Source organism: Dreissena polymorpha, chromosome 1, assembly GCF_020536995.1.
Source record: "Dreissena polymorpha isolate Duluth1 chromosome 1, UMN_Dpol_1.0, whole genome shotgun sequence".
NCBI classification, from domain to species: Eukaryota; Metazoa; Mollusca; class Bivalvia; order Myida; family Dreissenidae; genus Dreissena; species Dreissena polymorpha.
The window spans coordinates 183,260,003-183,283,157 of record NC_068355.1 but is presented as its reverse complement, the minus strand read 5'-3'; the positions used below and the strand labels follow the sequence as shown (position 1 = coordinate 183,283,157).

At 35.7% G+C, this 23,155-nt stretch overlaps 3 protein-coding genes across 6 annotated transcripts in view; all 3 read left to right on the top strand.

Moving 5' to 3' along the window:
* LOC127864178 (uncharacterized) overlaps positions 1-23,155 on the top strand; it is a 677,094-nt gene that overhangs the window by 450,353 nt on the left and 203,586 nt on the right. For 2 of the 3 annotated variants that reach the window (XM_052403852.1, XM_052403853.1), the window contains 2 exons: positions 12,346-12,558; positions 12,966-13,392. The exons of the other annotated variant lie outside the window; for it this stretch is intronic. The gene's annotated coding sequence lies outside the window, so the exon portion shown is untranslated. Of the gene's footprint in view, positions 1-12,345; positions 12,559-12,965; positions 13,393-23,155 lie in introns of those variants that run through there. 3 annotated transcript variants of the gene reach the window in all.
* Positions 1-23,155, top strand: part of LOC127864914 (uncharacterized) — a 229,386-nt gene that overhangs the window by 8,955 nt on the left and 197,276 nt on the right. The gene's annotated exons all lie outside the window — the stretch shown is intronic.
* On the top strand, positions 13,450-15,160 carry LOC127864192 (uncharacterized). Of its 2 annotated transcripts, none has more exons than XM_052403900.1 (2): positions 13,450-14,647; positions 14,873-15,160. In XM_052403900.1, exons 1-2 carry the CDS (start codon positions 14,279-14,281, stop codon positions 14,966-14,968), a joined length of 465 nt encoding a protein of 154 aa, XP_052259860.1. In that variant the 5' UTR covers positions 13,450-14,278; the 3' UTR covers positions 14,969-15,160. The 2 variants fall into 2 exon arrangements, with proteins under 2 accessions (XP_052259860.1, XP_052259859.1); XM_052403899.1 differs by having other exon boundaries at positions 14,816-15,160.

Genomic DNA, 23,155 nt, shown 5'->3' with positions numbered 1-23,155 from the left:
TTTAAATTTATTTTTATGCCCCCGGTAGGGTGGCAAAATGGCAGTTGAACTGTCTGTCAGTCCGTCCCTCTGAAAACATTAATATAGGCCATAACTTTTGCAATATTAAAAATCATAATGTGATATTTGGCGTGCATGTGTATCTCAATAGAGTCACAAAATTTAAGTGGTGAAAGGTCAAAGTCATCCTTGAAGATAAAAGGTAAAAACAAACAAATCCAATGGAAGTACTGGTAACACGCTTAAAAGGGAGATAATTTATATTTATCATTTGGCAAGTACAGATCATTTTTACAAGGGAAGTAATATTTGTAAGGGGGTATAATCAAAATCAAAAATATATAATCAAAGCGGCGCAGTAGGGGCATTGTGTTTCTGACAAACACATCTCTTGTTTAAAAAAAGTATTACACATTGCTATGAACTGTACTTTACTATGTATTTTTCGCGGTTTAAAACCCAAAAATTTCAAAATTAAGTTTTTTGGGTATTGATACAACAAATAAAATGCTTTGGGTATGGGTCTGTTTAACAGACCCATAAATACACCAGTAAAGCGCCGACTTGTGTAATTCCTGTTTATTAAGAATGCAAAAAAAGATGAGGTTGTAAAGAGCAGTATGAACATACATAAGGAAAAATATCCTCTTTAATTGTTTGTATATTACAAAGTCATTGATATTTGTCCACATGAAATGTCGTCGTAAAAAAACCCGTTTATGGACACAGCAGTTAATGCATGGATTTTTCAAATGGGAAAAATAAATAGGTTTTTATGTCAGTTATTTTCCGGTGTGTTGTGATACCTTTGTGGATCAGTCGACTCTTAAAATCAACAAAAAATAATGTCTCACAATTAATAATGATTTTACAGTGTTACTTGTGTATTAAGAATGTTAAAAATGAAGAGGACAAGAATGATATGATTTCACAGAAGGTAAAATGGTGTCTTTTCTTATGTATATCCTTTTAAAAACACAACTTCTTTTACTTGAGGATCAATAACTTAAAACCTTTTTCAGCTCGATGCTTCCCAACTTATTCATAAGAAACCTCATTAACACAACACCTCGAGAATTTATGTCATTCCAATGCAGACCTTGAGTTTTTTAAAAAGTGTGAGATATTTAATTAAGCTTGGAATGCCTTGGTTGTATAGAGCCTGTTTGCAAGGAGATGTAGAGTTTTTAGTATGTATATAGACAATCCCAGAATCGATAATATGGGCGCCGCCATATTGGCTATTACGTAACCCGCGATTGAAAACGGTACTGAAGAATATGACAGATTACAACGTTATCATAGTGCACGCCCGCTTTATTCCAATAAACAGTACTTTATGACTTCGCACATTAGGATTGAAAACAAGTGAAACATGAAACCAAGTGTCGATATGTATCACATCGTAAATCAATATAATTTAAATTTAAAATATACACGATTGATTCATAAAATGTGTCTTTGCAACAATATTCAGTGACAACACGTAATGTTTAAAGCCAAGTTGGCATTTTTAAGCATACCTTTCAGCATAATGCCTTTTTATAAAATTTAATTATTTCTTTATGGAATATAATTATTCAAGCATAATTATAAAGGTATAGAAATATCTAAAGTGTGAAGTAAACGTTGTGATTTTAGCGTAAATAGTGCCGGAGATATTAACAAAGATATATCAATATATAAAGATTGGAAACATCCATTCAGACCATATTTTTTGGATAGATCTTTGATATTAATTAGATAGATTTAAGATCGATGTAGACAATTAAATTGATATCTGTCTTTGTTTAAGCCTATATTATTTCTTATTAAATGTCGTACTTTCTATACTTTCCGGAGATATTCATTAAGAAACGTTGTACATGTAAGATTAAAGACTTAGGAGGACTTCTTTAATTGAATAATACATCTCTTTGTTTGTCTAAACAGTTACCATTTCGCTATTAATATTTCTCTTGTAAGTGTCATTTTAAAGGTAATATACAAATCTATAGCCGAAATGAAGTTTGTGATTCTAAAATTGTTTCGTAAATCTTTATAGAAACTCTGTAAGATTTTTAGGTAGAGATTTTTTTTTATTAAAATAATGTATCTAGTTTAGTCTAAAACTAAAGTGGTTTTGAGCAATATTTTATTTAAAAATCGCTCTCAAGCTAATACAAAAATAACTAGCCAAAAATGAATTTTGTGATTTAAATGAACAAGTTTCGGAGTTATTCGCTTGCAAAACTGTGTAAGATGTCAGGATATGTCATACTTTTTTTATTGAAAAGGACAGCTTTTGTCTACAACTTTCTTATATTATTATTTAAATAACGTTTTACATGTTGCCTGAAATATTATTAAATTTTCTTAATAACATCTTAATTCACAATTGAAATGTTCAACATGAAAAATAATGAGCCTTAAATTAACTTAAATAGTTCCAATTGTGTTCTCTAGATTTCCTAAACTTACGTCTTTATTAAATGTTCGTAAAACGGTCAAAATTTATGCTTAAAAAATAAAAACACGCTCAAAATAAGTGATTGATTTTTCTTCAATTACGGATTATAAATGACAGCAACATACATCTCTTGAAAAAAAACATCAGCGATAAAGAAGCGAACGAATTCGCTCAATGGGAGGCGATGTTCCAAGTGTGGATTAAACGCGTTTATGGGTTTGCCCGTGACACCACATGTCTGCACATGTGTTGATATCGAAATTTAGATAAGATATCACACGTCACCTTTAAATAACATGTTAAATGACAATCAAGACCTTATTCATGCCAGGGACCTACACAAATAGGTCCATGTCCATGCTGTGTGTTATTACTCTTAAACGAATGCAGATGAACCTTATTTCTACTAATTACGTAATTTATATTAATTTTAAAAAAACACGAACTATTATCTGGTTGTCAGATCGATAACAGAAACTCTTTAAATCCTAAAATATATTTGATAAACCCATTTCGTTTCCTTGTTGTAGGGACCTATACACACATATAAAGGTCCATGTTTATTTCTTCAGTACCGTTTTGGAGGCGCGCGAGAGTATTCAGGGGCGGGTAATCCGGGAGGTTTCGATTTCTGGGATTGTCTATAGAATTGCTGTTATTTGTCAAAATTGGGGTCTGAAATCGACCCCATTTACAATCCTAAAACAATGTATTTTTCCCAAACAACTGCCTTAAATTACCATTGAAGAAACACCAAGAATATTCCCTATTAGAAGGACTCCGGCCTCATTCCACAAACTTAAGTTAAGTCTGCTTACAGTCTGTTGTTGAGTGTTTTTTCAAGAAACATATGTGCCTCCCTCTGGGATAATGGGACTAAATGCATGTGTGTAAAGTGTGGTCCCAGATTAGCCTGTGTAGTCTGCACAGGGACTATATGCATGTGCATAAAGTGTGGTCCCAGATTAGCCTGTGTAGTCTGCACAGGGACTAAATTCATGTGTGTAAAGTGTGGTCCCAGATTAGCCTGTGTAGTCTGCACAGGGACTAAATACATGTGTGTAAAGTGTGGTCCCAGATTAGCCAGTGTAGTATGTACAGGGACTAAATGCATGTGTGTAAAGTGTGGTTCCATATTAGCCTGTGTAGTCTGTACTGGGAATAAATGCATGTGTGTAAAGTGTGGTCCCAGATTAGCCTGTGTAGTCTGTACAGGGACTAAATGCATGTGTGTAAAGTGTGGTCCCAGATTAGCCTGTTAGTCTGTACAGGGACTAAATGCATGTGTGTAAAGTGTGGTACAGATTAGCCTGTGTAGTCTGCACAGGGACTAAATGCATGTGTGTAAAGTGTGGTCCCAGATTAGCCAGTGTAGTATGTACAGGGACTAAATGCATGTGTGTAAAGTGTGGTTCCATATTAGCCTGTGTAGTCTGTACTGGGACTAAATGCATGTGTGTAAAGTGTGGTCCCAGATTAGCCTGTGTAGTCTGTACAGGGACTAAATGCATGTGTGTAAAGTGTGGTCCCAGATTAGCCTGTGTAGTCTGTACAGGGACTATATGCATGTGCGTAAAGTGTGGTCCCAGATTAGCCTGTGTAGTCTGCACAGGGACTAAATGCATGTGCGTTAAGTGTGGTCCCAGATTAGCCTATGTAGTCTGCACAGGAACTAAATGCATGCGCGTAAAGTGTGGTCCCAGATTAGCCTGTGTAGTATGTACAGGCAAATCAGGGACGATTCTTTCCGCATTTTTTCGTATATAGGAAGCCTCTTCTTTAAAAAAAAATCTGTCTAGCGAAAAGCTTTGTACCTTATTAGCCTTTGTGGCTGTACAGGCTTATCTAGGACAAAACTGAGTGCACAATTTATAAAGCCCTGTTTTATCAGAATGAGGCTTAAAGTAAGTCCCCCTACAGTCTGTTAACGAGTTGTACAAGATGATACCAGGTGAGCCTTTTTCTGGGATAATAGTGCTTCATGCATTTTAGTGCCATCTACAGAATAGCCTGTGCAGTGGGCACACAGAGTAATATGGGATGATACTTTCCGCTTTTAACGAAAATTTTGTTTAAAGGGAATTTGTATGCCCACGGTAGGGTGGCATATAGCAGTTGAACTGTCCGTCAGTCAGTCAGTATGTCAGTCTCTCCGTCCGTCCGAAAAAAACTTTAACATTGGCGAAAACTTTTGCAATATTGAAGATAGCAACTTGATATTTGGCATGCATTTGTATCTCATGGAGCTGCACATTTTGAGTGGTAAAATTTCAAGGTCAAGATAATCCTTCAAGGTCTAGGGTCTGACCTGCCAAATAATATATATATTTTTTTAATAAATCAAAGCGGCGCAGTAGGGGGCATTGTGTTTCTGATAAACACATCATGGTAAAAGGTCAAGGTCATCCTTCAAGGTCTAAGGTCGAAAATACAAATCCAGGGAAAGTAATAAGCTTTAAAGGGAGATAATTATTATATATAATAATATGAAACCATACAACTGAAGCATAATCAAAATGACGTTTTATGGTCAAGCCAAGCACACAATGACACTTTTTGGCATACAAGTATCTTAGGTACGTTAAGGTTAACTGTGAATCTACAGTCACGGAAGTGGTTTATAATTAATTTCTACTGAAAATAGAGAATTGACAGAGACAATTACTTTCAAGGGAAGTAATTTATATAATTATAAATCTCAGATTATATATTTCCCTACCAAGAATTTAAGTTATTTTCACAGTTACTGTACAGATTTTGTATTTTGTTTTTTTATTACTTAAATGATTGTTTTGTCAAAGTTTTTTATGCCCCCTTTCGAAGAAAAGGGGGCGTATAGGGATCGGACTGTCCTTCCGTCTCTCTGACTGTCCGTCTTGATGTCACACTTTGCGTTTAGGTTTCGAAAAATGCTCATAACTTCTATGTCCCTTTAGATATAACCTTCATATTTGGTATGCATGTGTATATGGACAAGGCCTTTCCAAACGCACAAAAAAATTTAACTCTGTGACCTCGACCTTGAACTTAGGGTCAGCGTATAGGTTTCGAAATCTGCATTTAAATTTTGAAAAATGCTCAGAACTTCTATGTCCCTTGAGCTATAACCTTCATATTTGGTATGCATGTGTAAATGAACAAGGCCTTTCTATACGCACAACAAATTTTACCCCTGTGACCTTGACCTTGAACTTAGGGTCCGCGTTTAGGTTTCAAAATCTGCATTTAGGTTTCGAAAAATGCTCAGAACTTCTATGTCCCTTGAGATATAACCTTCATATTTGGTATGCATGTGTATACGGACAAGGCCTTTATATAATCACACAAATTTTGACCCCTGGACCATTGCTTTGAATTTAGGGTCCGCGTTTAGGTTTCGAAATCTGCCTTTAGGTTTCGAAAAAAGCTCATAACTTCTATCAAGCGTTTAAAGGGGGCATTAGTCATCCTATGGTGACAGCTCTTGTTTTTAAATGATATAACTATCATTTCTTTCCTGTACTAATTTGTGAATGGTTGGTTTCATTACTTACCTGTGGACTTATGTACATAGATACATGATGAACTGTGGCAATGATCTCTTTGATAAAGCACAGGCCTTGCTGGTCAGCGATGTCTGACTTGGTCATTTTTTACTGTCTACAGACCCCCCCACGCGGTAGGGTGGCATATAGCAGTTGAACTGTCAGTCCATCTGTCTGTCTTTCAGTCGTCGGTCCGAAAACTTTAACATTGGCCATTACTTTTTCAATAGACCGTTCCATAATCGATTAATTAACCGCCGCCATATTGTCAGTCACGTGACTGTCCGCCATTACACTGCTGCTAACTTGTGCGAGTCTGCGATTCCAAAAGCCAAAGACGTAGAGAATACCCGCTTCACCGTTGTCGGATAAATAAATTACTTAATGAATTAATGTGAGGCGATTATCACATTTTTGTTGTTTAAATGATTTTTTGAAGTTGAGATTGATTGTTACAAATAAAATGTTTAAAATGCTTTCGTGTATTTGTTTTTTTAATCTGTAAGCAAGTGGTAATCATCGGCGAAAATTTGCCGGTTCAGTCGCTCATACTATGTCTTTGATTAGACTTGTTACTTTTAACGTTTCACAAACAATTCACGCATGTATTGTTGTGTTGATTTTAATAGCCGCAACATCAAGCAGATTATATTTTAATTAATACTTATTTTAATTAATACTTAAAAAAGATTCGCGCGCAAATAATTACCGCTAATTGTTTGTAATTGATCTCATTTGGTAAAAATCTGCATTCCAAAATCATTACATATTATATTAAGTATGATATTTTTGATACGCCTTCCATTATTTTTCTTGTTCTAATTGATATCAGAGATAAAAAATTGTGGTTTGGATTTATATTAATTTTTTTAGATGGAATTTTGTCACGTTAAAAAACAAGCTTTTTATCATGAGAGAGTGATATTGATCTTGACGACCTTTTATGTGATTATTCGGAAGATGAAGAGAATGCGATCTATGTGATATATCTATATTTTCATCTTTGAATCATTTAACAGCTATAAAGCTAAAAATACTAAAAATTGTATTTTATAGGTCTTTGAAGTAACGCAAAACATATGGATAACGACACCAAATGTTTAGTCAATTAATCCACACAAAAAACTCCGATAAAAAAACATCTAAATAATATTTCAAAAATATATTATTAAGCGCCGAACGAATTTATTAATACATTTATTTGCAACTTTAAAAACGCGGCAAAAGCATCAAATTAAAGATGACTGAAAGGCCGACAATTTGACACAATAAAGAGCTCTATGCATAAGCGGTAATATTTTGTTTGCAGAAAAGCTTCAATAAATTACAATAGTAATACATCTAATTATAAAAATATAATTATCAATGGCATGAGGACGCTAGTGTGATAAATAAATGAGTGTTAGAAAGTGTAAGGAGTGCTTTGAAAATAAACATACTACAAAGCCATATTAAAAGCAAAGGACATGACAGTATTTACATGTAATTTTAATTTGATGGGTTTTGTACAAAGAATGACGCTATTGAGGAATATTAACATACAACTGAAAAAACACAACTTCATATGATGCAAATTGAACTGTGTACTCATGTATATTGAAAACTCGTTACTAGTGAGTATGAGTGACACATATCTAATATTTTAACACACATATATTTATATACATATATATATATTTTAAATATTTTTTACCTCTGTTTGGTGTCAAATGTAATTTATTGTTTTATGATATCGTTCGTGCATTGCCGTAACATCAAATCTTCATATGGAATGACGTAGTTTTAATTAACCGATACCGCTAAATACGTTAAATGTTTTATTTTTATATTTTTTTAAATACTTTATTTTTTCATAATTTAAACGAGCTAGTATCTTTACGGTGTACAATTTCTGATATTCTATATTGGACATAACTTTTAATTTGTAAAATATGTAACATATCTTATTTACGCAACTGTTAAGTATGTCAGAGGTAAATTATCTTACCAAATGACTGCTTAATAATACCAGGAAGATGAGACATGGTGGCATCATCAATTGTGTTTAATGACCAGACTGTCATCTGCCACCCAGTGTGGTTTATGACACCATGTGGTTAGTCAAGTCTGGACAATATCTGATCAAAACGAGATAATCGGATTATGCAGAACAAAGGGGCAATTAAAGACTGGAATGCAAAGGCATACACGATTTAAAGATTGATGCAAATAATCAAATGAAAAATATTGCATTTAATTTAATTAAATGCTTTTTTTAATGTGTCAATGTGTTAGTTTTCCAAGACAACCAAGACCATGTAAAGACGGCCTTAGAATTTAGAAAGAAATTCATCCGTTGAATAATCGGTGCTTTCTAATATATGTTACCGATTGTTAAGCATCAGTGTAATGGCGGACACGGAGAGAATTAAGGGGAGATAATTATGTAATGACTAAATTATGGAACGGTCTATATAGCAACTTGATATTTGGCATGCATGTGTATCTCATGAAGCTGCACATTTTGAGTGGTGAAAGGTCAAGGCCATCCTTCAATGATAAAGGTCAAAAACAAAATCCAAGGGAAGTAATAAGCTTTAAAGGGAGATTATTTCTATACCTGCCAAATGATAAATAGAAATTTTATTTCAAAGCGGCGCAGAAGGGGGCATTTTGTTTCTGACGAACACATCTCTAGTTACTAAACAAAAACCAAGTCTTAGTAAAAAAGTGTCGTCTCAGGTTAGCCTATGAGGACTCCACTGGCTTATGTGGGAAGACACTATACACATTCATTAAGTCACGTTGTTCAAGAGTGATGCTCAAGTTAAGTCCGTTTAAGGGTTGTATTTATACATTCTTATGAGAATAAATTTGGTATAACAAACAATATGATTAAAAAAGTGGTTATTGGGACAATGGTGTTCATGTTAATGCAAATTAAAAATAATTGTTAAGAGATACTAATGTAAGCAATGTGTGATTGAATTTAGAGCACTTAAAATTAAATGGCTCTTGTGCTATTTTAAACTTTTCTCACAGTGGTGAAGTCCCAATATATTAATTAATTACTGTAAACAAGTATCCAAACAAGAAAACTAATTCTTATATAATTGAGGAAACTTAATTTATTTAAATAAAGAAAGAATGAACATAAAATGCAATAATAAATACAATAAAAATGCATTAAGAGAACCTATGAATTTTGACTTGTTCACAGATAAGCAGAATAGTAATTTTCTAAAAATTATAATATACAGTCAAAACCTGTTGGCTCAAACTCGCTTGGCTCAACTTTCCGGTTTGCTCGGACTATCCTCGAAGCATCTTTTTTGTATTGCTAAATATTCATATACATTTATGTCAAATGGCTCGAATTTGCAGGGGTCGGATTAATGTCTCATATTTTTGTAAGTCCCCGTCACAATTTTCACATTGTTTTGTTTGCCTGGCTCTAAAGCGCCTAGGGTCGCATAAAGCTGTTACTTGATTATGAGCACTTGATTAAAGGCTCCCTATAATTTCAAACATGTTATTGACTCAATTGTTTATTGATTTGAGTAAAAGATGACAATCTGGCATTTTTGTAGATGCTTTAATATTATGGCTGGAACGGCTGCATCACAATATGGTTTATTAAACAATCCATCCAGAAGGCCAAAAGCCCAAGTGGACAAAGCAAGCATACAGTGTTTACAAAATACACAGTTTATGATTATACAAAATAAAGATCTACTATAATAGTTAGAGTTACAGTTATAATATGTCAACTTGAAGGAATAGACAATTTTGTATCTATGCGTCGTCATGTCATTCTTAAATAAAAACACATGCAAATAAAGTAATACATGTGTTGTTTAATATTTGGGCGATGTTCATATAATGCTTATATATTGCTTTGTTTCTTAGCGTTATTCCTTACATAAGATCATTGTTTGATTGTTTGTGTTACTGTTTTAAAATAGTGATTACTTAAAAATGTCAAGTATATAAATTCTGTTCTTACTGATTCAAAAGAAGAAAGTAGTACGGGAATTAGGCAGTATGAATACTCTTCAACTGGAGATGTAAATCTATTGCAGATTTATGTTAGTAAACATAAGTATATTCAGATCGGTTGGATCAAATTCTGGATGGCTAAAACGTTATAAATTTAAATTAAAAATAAATAAAATAAATCTTGTCAAACACATTTCTAAAAACATGTTGATTAACCCATTTATGCCCAGTGGACTCTCCTATCCTTCTAAATTGGATTGATGTATTTCCCAAATTAGGGGTGTCAAGTATATTTATGTCTATATGTAGAATATTTCATAAAGAAATTCATTTAAGCATTATGCGGCGTCTCATCTGGGTCTACGCTGTTTGCAATGTCCTTTTTTCTGGACGCTAGGCATGAATGGGTTAAGTACTGTAAATTTGTTATAATTTGTGGAACATTAATTAATGTTGATTTCGTCGGTTTACTGATCCACGAAATTTACTCAAACACATAAAAAAATGATCCAAGCAAATTTGTGTTGTTGTTTTTTAAACAAGTAAGAAATGCCTGAATTTACATGTCCACAAAAAAGTATTTTTTTGAAAAACCTCCAAGTGTTATGCCAACTAATATAAATGATTTTCCAGGATCAGGGGTGTAGCATTCCAGTCTCTAGCTTGAATTGTTGACCAATATTTTGCATCTGTTTCATCAGTCAGTGACTTTTTTAAAGTTGTAGTTTTGCTGGAAGGGGCATGAATCTGGGCTATTTTTCCTTTTTATGGAATCACATTTTTATGCCCCCCTTCGAAGAAGAGGGGGTATATTGCTTTGCACATGTCGGTCGGTCTGTCGGTCGGTCCGTCCACCAGGTGGTTTCCGGATGATAACTCAAGAACGCTTAGGCCTAGGATCATGAAACTTCATAGGTACATTGATCATGACTCGCAGATGACCCCTATTGATTTTGAGGTCACTAGGTCCAAGGTCAAGGTCACTATGACCCGAAATAGTAAAATGGTTTCCGGATGATAATTCAAGAACGCTTATGCCTAGGATCATGAAACTTGATAGGTAGATTGATCATGACTCGCAGATGACCCCTATTGATTTTGAGGTCACTAGGTCAAAGGTCAAGGGCACGGTGACCCGAAATAGTAAAATGGTTTCCGGGTGATAACTCAAGAACGCTTATGCCTAGGATCATGAAACTTCTAAGGTACATTGATCATGACTGGCAGATGACCCCTATTGATTTTCAGGTCACTAGGTCAAAGGTCAAGGTCACAGTGACAAAAAACACAAAATGGCTGTCACTACAACTGAGAGCCCATATGGGGGGCATGCATGTTTTACAAACAGCCCTTGTTTTTTTCAAATTTGAGAGTTTTGTGGGTCACAATTTAAAGAAGTTTGTGACTAGAATTTTCGCATGTTTAAGAGTTTGCTACTCATTTATTCACTATAATTAAAATTCGAGAATCATATTTCTTTCACAAAATGAATGGGTCAAAGGTTGATACAAAACATGACACAAAACACGTCCTGTGATCGGATTTGTGTTTGTGGGCAATTGGGTAGTATGTTTTTAGAAACTTGTGTTTTCCCTCAACATATCAAACAAAGTATATTATAGCAATTTACTTGGAAAAAAATCATTTCTTGGTACGGGTTACTGTGAAAATGTGGATTTTTAGGCGTCACCAAAGAACGGGCAAACTAGTGTTGTCAGTGTGTAGTCTTTAAGGGCAAGTGGCCTATAACATAATTTAAATCCAATGTATATGAGCAGTAAAATATATGGAAAAGTAAAGTGATACATATAATGAGTACAATTGAAAAACAATGTTAAGAAGATGATTTTCTATTATTTTTTTGTTTTTATACAGGAAAAAAACTTCTTTAAAATGGGGCTTAATGCATGTGCTTAAATTGTTGTTGTTGTCCTAGATTAGCTTGTGCAATCCACACAGGCATATTTGGGACAACAATTTCATATGTTAAGGTATTTTTGTTGAAAAGAAATATCCTCTTTATGAAAATCGAGTCTAGTCAAAAAGTGTCCTTCCTGGTTAGCTTGTGTGGACTTCACATGTTAATCTGCAGGGACGACTATTTGTAATATTTAGGAGCCGCATATTGGCTAATGAAATTACATCATTATGAATATACAGGTTGGTATACAGTGTTTTATTAGCCAACAATGTTTTAATACCAAATGGTTTGATTATATTAATTTTCGTGCTATTGAGGACAATAAACCAATGAAATGCCAGATTAGAAATTCATTAGAAGGAAATGTTGCCTATTAAACACCTTCATAACCAATCAAGAGGCATAGTTTCGTATAGATTATAATATAAACATTTTTTATAAGTTCACATCACCCACTGTGCTGTTGTTTTCAGGACAGCACCACCATTGATATCGAGTTGGCCCAGCAACAGCACCAGTCCAGCCTGCAGGAGCCCCAGTCCAGGACGACCCATCCACTCCACTGACCCATAACTCATCATACTTGATATCCGGAAAAATGGGGCCTTATGCATGTGCGTAAATTGTCACAGATAAGCCAATGCAGTTTGCACAGGCTAATAATGGACAACATTTTCCTCTTAAAGGTATTTTTTGTTGAACAAATAATCCTCTTTATGAAAATCCAGACTAGTCAGAAAGTACCCTCCCTTATTAGCTTATGTGAATTTCACATGCTAATCTGGGACGACACTTTCTTACATTAGTGATCCGCATATTGGCTTATGAAAATACATTTCTAGAAATGGAGTAAAGATTATAGATATAAATTTACAGATAAGTATAGCATTAGCCAACATTTTCTTGTTTTAATACAAAATGACTTAATTGTATTTATGTTTATGCTATTAAGGACAAGGAACCAATAAAATGCCAGAATAGAAATTCATGTTTTTGAAAACCTTCACAGCCAGTCAAGAGGCATAGTTTGTTATAGCTTGTAATATACTTTGTTACAAGTTCCTATCACCCACTGTGTTGTTGTTGTTTTCAGCAGAGCACCAGCATTGATATCGAGTTGGCCCAGCAACCGCACCAGTCCCGCCTGCAGAAGCCCCAGTCCAGAATGACCCTCCCCCTCCATTGACTTCTAACTCCTCCCCCTTGACCTCCTGCCTCAAAAAGTCAGCATCGTTGAACAACTCTGTTCTGCAGGAAATTCTGAGCATGATTCTGTTGTGACAAAACGCAATGCCCACTTTACGTTTTCCAAACAAAAGCCTGGGTAGTTTTGTTAAGCTAGAGTTCCGCGTGGGCCTGAAAGGGACGAGTGTTACAGACATGAAAAGTTATAGCAGTAGTTATGGTAACGCTAACAGTCAGTTGTTGCTGTTGGACATCACAACAAATATCATGAAGAATAAAAAGTTCAATCACTTGTTCCAATCTTTATGGGACACACAGAAATTGAACAGGAGAGAATCAAGGAACAATAAGTGGTAAACGTCTGCTGTTGATAGTTTGGACAACAAAAGGGTTACGGACTGCCCCAGATTGTCCTCTCAGCGGCCGAAATATCATAATAGAACAGACTTTTAGCAATGTAACTGACAAAAAAAGGCAAAAATGACTTGGTTGTGAACACCCAGAGCGCGATACATCCATTCTGACACAGAAAGGCGGTAATAACTTGGTTGTGAACACCCAGAGCACAATACATCCATGCTGACACAGAAAGGAAGTAATGACTTGGTTGTGAACACCCAGAGCACAATACATCCATGCTGACACAGAAAATAAGTAATGACTTGGTTGTGAACACCCAGAGCAAGATATATCCATGCTGACACAGAAAGGCAGTAATGACTATGCTGTGAACACCCAGAGCACAATACATCCATGCTGACACAGAAAGGCAGTAATGACTTGGTTGGGAACACCCAGAGCACAATACATCCATGCTGACACAGAAAGGCAGTAATGTCTTGGCTGTGAACACAGAACACAATACACCCATGCTGACACAGAAAGGCAGTAATGACTTGGCTGTGAACAAAGAGCACAATACATCCATGCTGAAACAGAAAGGCAGTCATGACTATGCTGTGAACACCCAGAGCATGATATATCCATGCTGACACAGAAAGGCAGTAATGACTATGCTGTGAACACCCAGATCAAGATATATCCATGCTGACACAGAAAGGCAGTAATGACTATGCAGTGAACACCCAGAGCAAGATATATCCATGCTGACACAGAAAGGCAATAATGACTATGCTGTGAACACCCAAAACACAATACATCCATGCTGACACAGAAAGGCAGTAATGACTTGGTTGTGAACACCAGGAGCAAGATACATCCATGCTGACACAGAAAGGCAGTAATGACTTGGCTGTAAACACAGAGCACAATACACCCATGCTGACACAGAAAGGCAGTAATGACTTGGCTGTGAACACAGAACACATTACACCCATGCTGACACAGAAAGGCAGTAATGACTTGGCTGTGAACACAGAGCTTAATACATCCATGCTGACACAGAAAGGCAGTAATGACTTGGCTGTAAATACAGAGCACAATACATCCATGCTGACACAGAAAGGCAGTTATGACTTGGCTGTAAACACAGAGCACAATACATCCATGCTGACACAGAAAGGCAGTTATGACTTGGTTGTGAACACAGAGCACAATACATCCTTGTTGACACAGAAAGGCAGTAATGACCTTGCTGTGAACTCAGAGCACGATACATCCATGCTAACACAGAAAGGCAGTAAAGACTTGGATGTAAACACCCAGAGCACAATACATCCATGATTACACAGAAAGGCAGTAATGACTGTAAACACAGAGCACAATACATCCATGCTGACACAGAAAGACAGTTATGACTTGGTTGTGAACACAGAGCACAATACATCCTTGTTGACACAGAAAGGCAGTAGTGACTTTGCTGTGAACTCAGAGCACGATACATCCATGCTGACACAGAAAGGCAGTAATGACTTGGATGTAAACACCCAGAGCATGATACATCCATGCTGACACAGAAAGGCAGTTATGACTTGGCTGTAAACACAGAGCACAATACATCCATGCTGACACAGAAAGGCAGTAAAGACTTGGATGTAAACACCCAGAGCACAATGCATCCATGCTGACACAGAAAGGCAGTAATGACTTGGATGTAAACACCCAGAGCACAATACATCCATGCTGACACAGAAAGGCAGTAATGACTATACATCCTTGTATGACTTGGTTGTGAACACCCTGAGTACCCTACATGCATGCTGACACAGAAAGGCAGTAATGACTTGGTTGTAAACACCCAGAGCACAATACATCCATGCTGACACAGAAAGGCGGTAATAACTTGGTTGTAAACACCCAGAGCACAATACATCCATGCTGACACAGAAAGGCAGTAAAGACTTAGTTGTAAACACCCAGAGCACAATACATCCATGCTGACACAAAAAGGCAGTAAAGACTTTGTTGTAAACACTAAGAGATCCATACATCCATGGGGTGTGCCACAGCCGCAAATTACGCCCATTATTGTGAACAAGGTTCTTAAAGTGAACACGTCTGGTTTTGTTATGAGCACATAGCACTCCAAGCCCAAAAGGCCTCGCATTGAATTGATGCAAGAGAAGGCTTTGAAAAATAACAGCAGTTTTGTTGTGTGGTCCAATACGCCCTTCGACTCTCAACCTGAAGAAAGCAAAACTCAAACTCGTCTCTTAGCAATATCAGCAAGGCCAGCATGTCATCTCAGCTTCTTGAACTTCAGGTGAGACCTTACAGTGTTAATTATTTTGTTGAAATTGGGGCCGAAATTCAGCCCCATTCTTATCTCATAAAGTCTATATCCATGATTACTGGCTAAAGTTCTCCATTCATGGTTTCCCGGAAGAAAAAGAATGTTTTGATAGGTTGCAACATTGAGTTAATCAGAACTCAAATTCAGCCTTTGGCAATATCAGCTAGGCCAGCATATCAGCTCAGCTTCTTGAGCTTCAGGTGAGATCATACAGTGTTATTCATTTGTCGAAATTGGGGCCAAAATTGAGTCCCATACCTAATCTTAAACAGTTAATTTTTTCCATAATTACTGGCTAAAGTTCTCAATTCAAGGTTTGACCCGAAACAATGTTTTAATAGGTTACAAATTGAGTGTTTCCTTATGCAGCTCTATAAGTTGAACTTTAGTGCAATTTATCTTGATAGCACTTATTCTCACTTTTTTAAATTATGTTTAGCAAAAACTACAACCATTTTCCCAATTTAATTCAAAACACTATGATTTTTTACGAATTGTCCCAATACAAAAATGGTTAAAATAAACTCTGCACAGAGCTAGCCCCTAGTTATAGCACATGTTCAAGTTTTTTATCAGAATAACTGGCTTAATTATACGCCCACAAACAAAGTTTAGGGGGTTTATAGAAGTGAACTTGTCTGTCGGTCTGTCTGTCGGTCCGTATTAAGTGTCCGCTCTCTAATTCAAGTAGTTTTTATCCGATCTTCACCAAACTTGGTCAGAACTTGCATCTACATGATGCCTAGGCCAAGTTCGAACATGGGCCTTGCCGGGTCAAAAACTAGGTCACGGTGTCACTTAGTGCGTTTTAAACATTCAGCATGATGTCCGCTCTCTTATTCAAGTAGTTTTCATCCGATCTTCACCAAACTTGGTCAGAAGTTGTATCTAGATGATCTTAAGGCAAAGTTCAAACATGGGCCTTGCCGGGTCAAAAACTATGTCACGGGGTCACTTAGTGCGTTTTTTAACATTCAGCATGGTGTCCTCTCTCTTATTCAAGTAGTTTTCATCCGATCTTCACCAAACTTGGTCAGAAGTTTTATCTAGATGATCTGAAGGCCAAGTTCGAACATGGGCCATACCAGATAAAAAGGTAGGTCACAGGGTCACTTAATACGTTTTACACATTGAACATGGTGTCCGCTATCTATTTCAAGTAGTTTAAATCAGATCTTCACCACACTTGGTCAGAAGTTGTAACTAGATGATGTGTAGGTCAAGTTCGAACATGGGCCATGCCGGGTCAAAAACTAGGTCACGGGGTCACTTAGTGTGTTTTAAACCTCACCATGTTGTCCGCCCTCTAATTCAAATAGTTTTTATCCAATCTTCACCAAAATTGGTCAGAAGTTGTATCTTGATAATGTCTAGGTCAAATTTGAATATGGGTCATGCCAGGTCAAAAACAGGGTCAGTTACTGCGTTTTGAACATCACAATGTTTTCTGCTCTATAATTCAAGTAGTTTTCATCCAATCTTCACCAAACTTGGTTAGAAGTTGTATCTAGATGATGTCTAGGTCAAGTTTGAATATGGGTCATGCCGGGTCAAAAACTATGTCACGGGGTATCTTAGTGAGTTTTAAACCTCACCATGTTGTCCGCTCTCTAATTAAAGTAGTTTTCATCCAATCCTCACCAAACTTGGTCACAAGTTTTATCTTAATGATCTCTAGGCCAAGTTAGAACATGGGCCATTCCGGGCCTAAAACTAGGTCAACGGGTCACTTTGTGCATTTTTTAACATTCAGCATGGTGTCCGCTCTCTAATGCAAGTAGTTTACATTCGATCTTCACCAAACTTGGTCAGAAGTTTTATGGAGATGATCTTAAGGCCAAGTTAGAACATGGGCCTTTCTTGGTCAAAAACTAGGTTAAGGGGTCACTTAGTGCGTTTTAAAAATTGAGCATGGTGTCGGCTGTTTTTGTGAAGATGACATGCAAAATATTATGTGTCAATTCGGCATGTGGGGGTATTCGTCACGTCTGTGACAAAGCTCTAGTTTGCTTATTTCACTAAGTTTAATAACTATTTTGAACTCCCATCTATTGTTTCTTATTAAATGCCATACAGTTATATTGTCTCACATTTTAAGTTGTTAACTCTCAGTTATAAGTCATAAACTGTAACATTTAAAGGTGTGCAGACTCACATTTAAATATGTAGATTGTAACATTTAAAGTTGTGTTGTCTCACATTTTAAGTTGCTGAGTATCACATTTTAACTTATGAAGTCTCACATTTAAAGTTCTATAGTCACACAATTAAAGGTGTACAGTCTCACATTCTAAATTGCTCAAGTAATGCCTGTTTTTGATTTACAAAAAAATAAATATTACACCTTGCTACAAACACAAAAATTCAAATTTCAAGTTGGTGCGCGTAAAACATTGATACTACGTTATTCTGAGTTCTAATTAGTGAAAAATTAATTGCAATATTCTAAATATCAATTATAGGCACAATGTTTGGCATTTAAAAAACAAGTCTGTAAAGCAAGGTGTTGCAAGGCTTATTCATGTGTCACTAAACAATCCGGTTTTAGTTTACTTTCCATTTCCTTTTCAGTGAACTTAACTAGCAAACATGACAAACGTCATTGAAGTGAAAGTCGATGACAACCCCCTTCTTGCACAAATACTGCAATTGCTTAAGAAATTCAGCACGAAGACATCTTGCGTCAGACTACCAAGCCTCCTATCAATATCTCCTCCCATGTTGGCTACATCAACACTTCCAACAGCAGAGCCTTGGTGAGTTCGACTTCCGTCTCGGCATCAATGTCGCTTAGCAACAATTGGATGATGGGTGTCGACAAATTAGGCCGGAAAAGTCGCTCGAACTGAAATGATCTGATCCAACAGGTACAGCAGGCATTGCGTGACACGTCCGTTAATGTGACTGACCTCGATATGTTGTTCTCGAATAATGTGACCCTTAGGCCTGGAGAGCAGTATGCGATTGACGCCATTCAACAACAGTTGTTCTTGGCAATTCTCAGGTTTGGGGTGGCGACTTCAGCGTCAGGAATCGCTCCATCTCTGTCTATGGCCCAGTCGCAGCAGCAGCAACAAGAAAAATAAGTAGTATCTTAGCGGTGTTCTGGGATATGGGGCTTCATGTATGTGCTTAAATTGTCATCCCAGATTAGCCTGTGCAGACTGCACCTACATTAAGTCTTATTAAATTGTCATCCCAGATTAGCCTGTGCAGACTGCGCATACATTAAGTCCTATTTTCCCAGAATGAGGCTCATATAGTTCACTTAACATCAGTATTTTTTCTGCCTGATTGAGGAAAATCTCCTAGCATCAAATGGTTAGTATGTGTTTTTAAAATTAATCAACTTGGTAAATAAATAGCAAATAGCAATTGATCTAATATCAGGTTAAATCATAGAAGGTCAAGGCATAGTTTTGTCTACGTTTCGACCGAAATTCAGCCCTTGAACCAAAAGTTTATCCTTGCATACAAAATCCTCTGTAATAGACTTGTTAATTTTATTTAATTTTAGAAAAAAAATTATTTTAATGACTTCAGCACATTATACAATTATTCCCTTCAATATTTATTTAAGTTCCTGAATTTTTGTTTCAAGGGCCGGTTCCTACAGGATCCCATGCAGTCATAGATTGGTACTCAGCTGAACAATAGGCTGTCTGGTAAGCTGGGCCCAGATAGGTGCAGCCAGTCTAAAGCTGGGGCTCCAAACTTTCCTGCCAAGTGGGCTGATATTACCTCTTCTACAAGGTACATTGGTCCTGTAATTTACCGTGTATAATGTGCAGTGTGTTACTACTCAAAATTTTATTTCAATAGCGTGTGCGTGTTATACATTGGTAATACTCTATCCTTGCTGGTAACTTAAACTTAATTCATTACGTAATTGTAAATATTCATAATCGTTGCCATTTTGTATTGCCTTGAAAGGGTGCAGGGGGGGAGGTCGTATAGAATTGTAAAATTCTCTCCGTCCTTCCATTCTTCCTTATGTCCGTCCAACTCTTTTGGAGTTACACGTAACTTAATGCAGATTGGTTAGATATGGATGAAAAATGATTGTATCAAGTGTACAGTATATAGTAGGCTGTGTGTGAAATGTTTATTGTATACCTCATTTGTATCAAGAGCCTTCACACATAATGTATTTCTTATATTATTTAATCAAACAACATTGATTGACCTCCAATACAACTGATGCTATTTCAGAATGCATTAATTATTTGGTTAACAGGGACATATGTCAGTGATGCGCAAAGAGCTGGTGTTCTGTTCACAGAGAAAAATCCTAACAACTCCAACTCAGCCACTACATCTCAATAGGTAAGTCCCCTAACCATTGCAAAACGTAAACTGGCACCAGATCACTGGGATGTAAGTCGTCCGTTTACATTCTGCACAGTATGCAACCACAGCTGATTTGCTTATTTCCCTCACAGGTACCCAATAGAACAAGAATGGGATTAATTGTTTGATATGCACAGTTCTGTGGTCTGAGCAGAATTCTACCTTGGGTCCTTTCGATTCCTAGACCAGCATCCCACCACTTGACTTAGGTCCCACATGAATACAGTATTACGCAAAGACATGATATCTGAGCTATTTTCATGTATTTTTACGTAATGCCAATGTAAAGTGATGAACTATTAGGATATTTATTACACTCCGGGATTAAGGGAAAGTCCCTTTCCCCAAATTGCTATGCACCTGGTGAACATATTTGTTTCTCTATAACCACCTGTGAAATAAAGTTTAATAATATACTGAAATTAACTCAACACATATTCTCTGTTGATTTAAAATGATTGCATTGCATGTCTATATCATTTTCAGAAGCTTTCCATCTCTGAAATGTTGTTGCCACAAAATTGGTTGTGTTCAAATCTGTTTATGTTGGCTGAGCGATATGGAAGCTTATGGTTGACAAAGACAATTTCTATAATGCTTGACATATTTGCACAATTATCTGTCAAGTTTGACACACAATCTACTTTTTCCAGACAACCTGAATATCAAGGCGCTAAGTTTCTTCTGGATGCAGTTACAGTCACAGCTTTCAAGCCAGCAGCTGTCAATGTATTAAGATTCTCTCCTCTCCATGTTACCTGACCTGCTGCCTGTGAACATCCTGCACATAGAACCTTTGTGAGTTTGTGAGACGTGCGTAGGCTTTTTGTAAATACCTACTTTCAGAGACAGTTTAAGGGAATGCTGGTCCATCTAAACGTTTGTCCGCCTGTCAGGTTGTGTGGCATATATAACCTCAAAACATATTTCTTATTTTGTTATGCAACTCTCCAAACATGTTAATCAGCATGTGGACGTGTACTGTTGCATATTGTATATCAGCTTCCTTTTGCATTAGTGGAATTAGAGATAAAAAACTTTTTTCATTACATGTTCATATTATTTTGCAGTAAATATTTAATAATTAAGAAATATATCTCGGACCACTTATCTATATATTCAAATCAATGAAGCTTTAGCACCATATGTCAGTTTTGTTCTTTTTCATTGCTTTCCTAAGTAACACAATCAGAATAATGAACTGAAATTAACATTAACATATCTGTCTTTATTTCAGATCCCAATCGATGTAATTAAACCGGCCAATCAAAAAGATAGCCTGGTACAGCACTTGTCATTAGATTGACGCCATGCATGCCTTTGAAGATCATTTATACATACAATTTAAGCATGATAGTCAATAAGTGCCTGCGTTGGCTTCTTAAACTACTCGCAGTCCTGAGCATTTACGATGGAATTCCTCATCTTGAAATATTGGGAAGGCAGGAAAACACCTGACAATATTTAACTTATTTATTGTATAAACAAGACATGCTTATTTTTAGTTTTTACCTATAAAATAGCAATATGTGCTAGGTAAAATAATTGATCAGAACTGTTCATAATTGTGATGCTTCTATTTTGATATGTCTGTCATTCTGTCTGTGTACATATTTCTCATCAGTTTGCTCTTTTGAGGCAGTATTTAGTTGAGAATTTCATGTAGTGATGTAATACTAAAATATCAAATAATAATTTTATTTATTCAAACTATATTTACCTTCTGTTAATTATTGATTTATTTATTGACAACAGACACTTTGTTTAATATTAACAACAGTTAAGCGCGTTATAAAAATTGTGTGAATGTACATGTGAATTGCGATAATTAATGCACACATTAATTGAAAAACTATTTAAATAAAGTGGAATTTAGAAGTGCATCATAATTGTAATGGAGTTTATTTAATTATTAAAAAAGGATGCTTTCATTGTTGAAAATATGATAGTAATTCATCCACAATTAATTTTGTTTCAAAGTGAGTATTTTCATGAATAATGTTCCTAGATATGGTTGTAGATTGTTCTTGTTGTATCGTATACTGACATGCTCATTATTTATGTTGACATTTGCATTCTAGCGTTAAAAGTTCATTATGCTTTAAATATTTGTATGTACACATTTGCGACCAGCTTTTCTAATGTAATAAGTGAATAACGTTACACAGATTTATGTGTCACTGTATATAAGTTTATTTTGTCGTTTGTAAATAGATCAACTGCAAAGCTAATGTTTTTGTTTGTACATTATTCATAAAATGTTGCCATTTCAAACAGATACATTCACTGTTTGAATTCATTTGTACAAAATTGTTTCATATTAAACATCATTTACATATCAGGCAATAGAGAAAAAGAATTGCTTTGGATGAATGCACACATTAACCTGTATAGTTAATTAAGACATGCATAATATCAGATCATTAACATAATAATATACTTTAAGCATTAGAAACACCTTGTTTTATGTCAAGCTTTTCAGTGAATATAATTAAGCAACTATTATCTGGAAATTTGGAAAACAGTGAAGAACGATTCAACTGAGAGCAACTGTGATATACTAAATAAAAGTCGTCTCCCTTGTTAGAGTATAATTGTACCTCTCAACGTAACAAGAACATTGAATCTTTTTTTATATTATTCCACACTATAAACTATATACTATATTCATTCAATAATCACTAAAGAAATATGGTTTGCATAATTGTTTATTTCTATGCGTTATACCAAATTCACCAGTATGGCATCAATTTAAGTTCATCATATTTTTTTTGCCAAAATTGGCCATACAGTGCTAAAAATTTGGTATTCTGACTATTATTAGTGCATGTTCTCATACAATATCACATTGTATATTTTAACACCGAAGCAATTCTGACTATTATTAGTGCATGTTCTCATGCAATATCACATTGTATATTTTAACACTGAAGCAATATGTGTTAATATATTAATTTTTATTTATTGACTTGTTATTGCTTGTTAAGGTGTCTAATTTTGAATTACAGCTGTAAATTGATTGTGACTATTTTCCAGTTTTGAATGATTGCTTTTAG

Coding starts and splice junctions, on each gene's coding strand:
- LOC127864192 (XM_052403899.1), top strand. CDS start 14,279: ATGCTGACACAGAAAGGCAGTAATGACTTGGCTGTAAACACAGAGCAC. Junction 14,648..14,815: donor CACAGAAAGGCAGTAATGAC/CTTGCTGTGAAC, acceptor GACAGTTATGAC/TTGGTTGTGAACACAGAGCA.